This window comes from Myotis davidii, unplaced genomic scaffold (assembly GCF_000327345.1).
Source record: "Myotis davidii unplaced genomic scaffold, ASM32734v1 scaffold9, whole genome shotgun sequence".
NCBI lineage: Eukaryota > Metazoa > Chordata > Mammalia > Chiroptera > Vespertilionidae > Myotis > Myotis davidii.
The window spans coordinates 1319089-1325977 of NW_006299435.1; the positions used below are offsets into that span (position 1 = coordinate 1319089).

Consider the following 6889-nt stretch of genomic DNA (forward strand, 5'->3'; position numbering starts at 1 on the left):
AATCCCCCCGGGGAGCGGGCTTAAGCTAGCAGGTGGTCATCCCCCGAGGGGTCCCAGACTGCAAGAGGGCACAGGCCGGGCTGATGGACCCTCCCGAGTGCACAAATTTTTGTGCACCGGGCCTCTAGTAGCACAATAAAGCTATTGGAAAAACTCTCTACAAGAAAACTCCAAGCCCATGTGGTTTCAGTTATAAATTATACCAAATACTTAAGAAATGATTTCAATTTTATACAAACCTTAGAAAATATAAGAGGATGGAATACTTCCCAACTCATTTTGAGACCAATATAATTCTAATATCAACAGCTAACAAAAACTTGGCTAATAAATGTTATAAACTAACATCACTCATGAACATAGATACAAAAGCCCTTAGCAATTTATTAGCATATTGAATTTTGAGGTATATAAAAAGGATCATATATCATGACCAAGAAGTAGGGTCTATCTCAAAAATACAAGATTGATTTACTACTAGATAATTCAATATACTCTACCATATAATAGGATATATACTGTATCACTCCATTTATACAAGCTAATTCTACAACAGGCAAAATGAATCTATTACAAAAATCTAAATCTACTGTAAAATAAAAATCAGAACAATAATTGCCTGGTATGGACAAGAGACTGCTGGCACAGGACAGTAGGAAACTTTCTGAAGACATGGAAATGCTCTACATTGTACTGGGTTGTGAATTTTACATAATGTACATGACTGCATTTGTTGCATTTCAATATATGTAAATTCTACCCCCCAAACTTTAAAGAGTAACAAGTGAAAAGATGGGGAATGGATAGAAGTACATGAAACAAGAATGAATCAATATTGGTAAGTTTGAAGTTGGATAATGAATGGGTCCATGGGAGTTCAATATACTACTCTTTTATGTTGTTGTTGTTTTATTTTAATTTATATAATAAAAAGTAAAAACAAAACACAGAAGTTTTGAGAACAAGTTAAATGAGTCAAAATGTTTTATAGTTCCCCACCACCAAAAAGAAAAGTTACGGTAATTTCCTGTAGCATTTAACTAGTGAGTACAATGAATGGTTATTCCCTATACTTTGTGTTAAAGCAAAGAAAATGGTTAATAAGGGCTTGCTATTATGTACCCTATCAAGAACTAGGAAAATGTACTAGGAATGAGAACTCTCAAGAACTTAATAGCTTGCTTTTAATACGTGAAACACTATCACTACCAAGTTTTTCAGCTGAGAGGCATAAACAGGAATGGAGGTGAGGATGGTGGAACTTTCAGAAAAAGTTTTAAGCTCTTATGATAAAGAAAAACTTTAACAATGTTGATCTCCAAAAAACATAAGGGCTGCCTCTGGAGATAGTGCCCCTATTCATGGAGATGTTCAAATATAAGTTGGAGATTTATACATTGGCAACAACCACTAGAAGAAAACAGATATTATTAAGTTTCCTTCTAGCAGAGGTTTTATAGGTCTTTGAACTACTTCCTCTTATAATTTTTTTCACTTCCTCTTATTTTAGTCTAGATTGAAAGAGAGAAGCACAAGGTTTTGTGGAAAATTTTTAAAAAGAGCAGTGGGAGATCAGGGGGTTACATTAAGGGTATGAACTTACAACCAGTAGATAAATAAGTCCTATAGATCTAATGCACAGCATAGTGATTATGGACAACACTAATCCTGTATAATAAAAGCCTAATATGCAAATTGTCCCCACAGGAGTTCAACTGGGAGCTCACTATGACATGTGCTGACCACAAGGAGGCGGCGCAGAATGAAGGCACCAGCGGGCAGTTGGAAGGAAGGCCTCGATCGGCCCTGATTGCCGGCCAGACCTAGGGACCTACTTGTGTACCAGGCCTCTAGTGTATTATAAACTTAAAAGTTACTAAGAGACTAAGAAAATAAAACAATTCAGCCAGAATGCAGTGTCATGATAAAAACTACCCACTACAAACCACAAACTTAATATTTTGACACATATGGTTGAACATTATGCATAGAAATTTTTGGAAGTTACCACATAAATGAGTGGTCTTAGATTACTGGGCTGAACTGAACATTTCTAGGTTAATATTTACTGAGAAAGCAATACGATAAACTGTAAAACCAATCACAAAATGCAGCCCTGCTCCAGTACTGTATCTCTTTTCTTCAAAGAAGAATAATTGTTGTGGGCCCTCCCTCTGAGCTAAGTACTGTGGAGGAATCAAAGTGATTTGAGGTTTTTTGGTGAGCAGGGTGCAAGGGTGATTTCCTTATCCAGACAGATTCGAAGAAAGAAGCAAAGGACAAAAGGTGGTAGATGAGAAGTACAGAAACTTTATTGCAAGTAGATACTACCTCTTAAATTTCTAATTCTAAGACTCTGTCTCTCTTTGTCTTGAGGTATCAAATATTCTAGAAACCACCCTTTCCCTTATTGTGCCTTTCCCACTGTGGGACTTCAGCCTTGTAATCAGTTCCAAGGACCCCTAAGTCCACTTCTCCTTTTTGGTCATCTTATCTGTTCAGGTTGGAGTTGCTTTTGATCTCCCTTATGGCTTTCCCAGCTGCTCAGGTCAGGGCTGCTTTAGATCTAACTCATGGTTGCTTTAATTGCTCAGGCCAGAAATGCCTCCATCCTTCCCTCCCTCCCACTTCCTGTCTTAAGCTAGCTAACCCTTATCAAAAGCATAGGACACGAACATTATCCTAAGGAACCTTACAATTTAACTACAAAGGCAAGACATGCCTGAAAAATAAGCCAGCATCACATAGCAGTACTTGATCAAGTTACAGAAGAGACGACAGATAAGTCGTCCAGAGAAAAGGAAAGAGCATTCTGCTGGGGTTGGTTTCAGGAGGCTGCCTTGAGATAAGAGAACTTAAACTGAGACTGAAAGAATTTAGAGAGGAAGAAAAATGGAGTGTGAAGGAGGCAGGTACTTCCAGGGCGGGAGAACAGGATAAAGCAAGCAATGTGATGAGGTAACTTGAAAATAAACCTGGATTTTTGTCTCCACAGAACCCCCAATATCCCTCCGATTCTCTAATCAATTCCTTCCCAAACGTTTAGGGTTTCCCGAAGTGTGGTCAATGCACAAGCAGTACCATCAACTCTCTGGGAACTTGAGCTGCAAATACTGGGGACCCATCCCGGACTCGATGACTTAGAAAGTGGGGCAGTTGGGCAGCAATCTGTTTTAACAAGCCCTTCAGGTGGTTCTGAGGCATGCTCAAGTTTGAAAACCACCCCTCCAGGACTACCTTATACGCACAGCTCTCCGCACAGGAACGTGATGCTCCAAGTGCCTAAGTCAACCACTTCGCTGGGCACAGGAAGGGAGCTGATAGCAAGGCCCAACCCGGTCACAGTTCGCTTCCTGCTCCCGTACACCCTGTTCCAGCCACTCTCTATGCCACTGCCTCCCGTATTACTTTACCCTCACCAGGCCTGCCCCCGCTCCTCCGCCACCCTACCTCAGTGTCAGAGGGGACGTGGTGCCGGCAGGGAAGCGCACTGCTCAAGGACACAGGAATAGACGTAGCACTTGTCCGGAGCCCGCCCAACAGGAGCAAAATGCCTCGGACCCATAAAGAACCGCTCCAAAGCCACCGACTTGGGCCCCGACCTGAACCCGAGGACCCTCCTCTACCCCATTCGGGCGCCATCTTTGAACTGAGCGTCGTTGCCATGGAGTACTTGACGCTTTCACGCCGGCCCCGCCCCTCAACGCTCAGGGCAGATGGAGGGGCCAGCTGGCGGAAAGTTGCTTTTCGATTGGCTGGCGTCACCCGGAAGCTCACCACGAACACGAACTGTCTCATTGCGGGAAGCCAACCATTAAATGCCGCACAGCGGCTAATTAGTGACATTGATGGCAATTATGGTGGTCTATGGGTCTCTACTGAGGTAGTTTTGTTTTTGTTTTAAATATATTTTATTGATTTTTTACAGAGAGGAAAGGAGAGAGTTAGAAACATCGATGAGAGAGAGACATTGATCAGCTGCCTCCTGCATATCCCCCACTGGGGAAGTGCACGCAACCCAGGTACATGCCCTTGACCGGAATCGAACCTGGGACCCTTCAGTCTGCAGGCCAACGCTCTATCCACTGAGCCAAACCGGTTTCGGCGTAGTTTTTATCTTTAATTCAGTTAACCACGTAAGATATGCACACACTAGATGCCAAGGGGCTTAGACAAAGAGCTGCAGAATTCTTCATGGTGTGGTCCTCTACAAAAGGTGAATGGAATATAATTTTTAATGCATCTTTATTGACTTCAGAGATGGAAACATCTGAGAATCATTGATCGGCTGCCTCCTGCACGCCCCCCATCAGGCGTGGAGCCCGCAACCTGGGCATGTGCCCTGACCACAATCAACTACTGAGCCACGCTGGCCGGCTTCTTGTTTACTGATCATGAGTCACCAATTGCAGGCCCATTTCTTCTAAAAGTCATTCCCTATAAAGCCAACCATGTGTCTGTCCTTTACTATTCAACCCTTTCCCTTATTTTACTTTTTAAATATATTTCACTCATTCTTTACAGAGAGGGAGAGGGACAGAGTTAGAAGCATTGGTGATAGAAAGACCCATCAGCTGCCTCCTGCACGCCCCCTACTGGGGATGTGCCCACAACCAAGGTACATGCTCCTGACCTGAATCAAACCCGTGGCCCTTGAGTCCGCAGGCCAACGCTCTATCCACTGAGCCAAACCAGTTAGGGCACCCTTAACTTATTTCAAACCCAAGAACTGGCCCAGCTTGCCTGGCTCAGTGGTTGAGGAATGACCTTTATGAACCAGGTCACCAGAAGGTCAATTTGATTCTGGGTCTGAGCACATGCTCCGGTTGCAGACACGCAGAAGGCAGCAGATCAATGATTATCTCATCATTTGTTTCTTCCTCTCTGAAATCAATAGAAATATATTTAAAAAAATAATAAAGAAGAATTGCAACTAATATTAACTCAGTAAGAGATTGGGTGAATCCTTGCCATTAAGAAAACTACCTTCAAAACTGAAGTGAGGAACTACAAAAAAATTTGAAAAATCAGGATAAACCTGTAGCACATGAAACAAAGAAAACTAGGTATTGGAAGCACTTAACTGGAACATTCAACAGGAAGTGGATATTGTAAATTACTATAGTTGCAAGTGTAGGGGCAGGAATACAAAATCCCTAAGAATTTGTATTTCATTGGTGAAGATCATGTACTCAAATAATAAAATAATAACAGTAGTGTCATGGTGGGGAGAGTCTGTTTCAGTAGTTTAGTGGAAAAGCTACTAGCAGCAGCCGCAGGTGAACTACAGCCCGTGGGCTGGATTTGGCCCGTTTGTAATGAATAAAACAAACAAACAAAAAGACTGTACCCTTTTATGTATGTTTACTTTGAATTTATATTAGTTCACACAAACACTCCATCCATGCTTTTGTTCCGGCCCTCCGGTCCAGTTTAAGACCCATTGTGGCCCTCGAGTCAAAAAGTTTGCCCACCCCTGACTAGCCACTGAAGTTCATTTCTGTTTAATGTTGGAGTCATGCAATGGTAACTCTGGCTTGAAGACTACTTTTGCACAGACAGAACCTTATATGGGAACAGAAAAGTGCAGACACTCTCATTGTGAAATGATGCATTATATCAGTCAAGAATGAATTTGCATGAATGGCTACTTTGCAAATACATTTCCTTAAGTCATCCCAAGGATTGTCAGCCTTCTCTTCCCTGCTTTGCTCAAATGCCTACCACTTCTTGTGTATGCACCCCCATTGCTCTACCATCACCTATCCCACTCAGAATACCACATTCACTTGACTCCTACACAAAGGTGATAAGCAGAGAGAAACATCCGATTTGTTGTTCCTGTTATTTATGCATCCAGATTCATTCTTATATGTGCCCTGACTAGGGATTGAACCCACAACCTTGGCATATAGTTACAAGGCACTAACCAAATGAGCTACCAGGGCCACACTATTTCTTTTCCTTTCCTCTCCATGACTAACACAAACCTGAATAGCCATCTGTCTTCCTGGACATATTCAGTTACGTAACCCACTCTCCTCAAACTCAACTCCCGGACCTCTGCAAAAAACAACACACACATCTGGTGCCCCAACTTTGTAAATGCATTACCAACCCAGCAAACATAGGTGGAGACATGTTGTCCATGAATATTCCTCTCTACTTGGTTCTTAATATGTTAGTTTATGGAGTCCGCTCTAATTCAGTGCTCAAAAAACTCAGTTAAGACTAATCCCGAGAAACCAAGACGGCGGCATAGGTAAACACCGGAAATTGCTCCCTCTCACAACTTCAAAAATACAACTAAAAGACAAAACAGACATCATCCAAAACCACAGGAAGGCTGGCCGAGTGGAAATTCTACAACTAGAAGGGAAGAGAAAAGCACATGGAGACTCAGAGGAGGTGCTGTGTGGAAGTAAAGTGCAGAGATACGGAGGCGCACGCAGAGAGGGCTAGCAGCTGAGAATGCAGCGCATATGGAAAGGGCTGGAAACTGAGGGCACGGTTGTCTTGTCTTTTTCAATTGGAAGGAAGTCTCAAGCTCCTGACTGCTCTGAACTCCAGTTCCGGGAGAGTCTCTGGGGACCCAGGCTCATACAGAAGAAACTGGACTGTCTAGCATTGGTCGGAACTCGAGGGTGGCTTTCTCTCAGAGGTACTTGCAGCAATTACCAGGACACTGAGAAGCGGAGCCTCTTAGGGTAGGACTGAGGAGCAGCCATAGCTGCTTGCTCCACCCTGTTGATCCCCAGAGACCCCGCAGCACCCAAACTGTGCTCAGAGGCTTTTGCATATGAATGGCCTGGCCCTTTGCAATCTGAAAATTACCTAACAAACTGCAGTCAGAGAAACCCAGAACTCCAAAAGAAGGCCCAAGGCCCCA

The 6889-nt window shown here is 43.1% G+C and overlaps 1 protein-coding gene across 1 annotated transcript in view; it reads right to left on the reverse strand.

The window, feature by feature from the left end:
• LMLN (leishmanolysin-like (metallopeptidase M8 family)) overlaps window positions 1–3666 on the reverse strand; it is a 68110-nt gene extending 64444 nt beyond the window's left edge. Inside the window, 1 exon segment of the mRNA XM_006775008.1 lies at window positions 3451–3666. Coding sequence (XP_006775071.1) covers window positions 3451–3666 — 216 coding nt within the window.
• Window positions 3667–6889: the final 3223 nt, after the last annotated feature.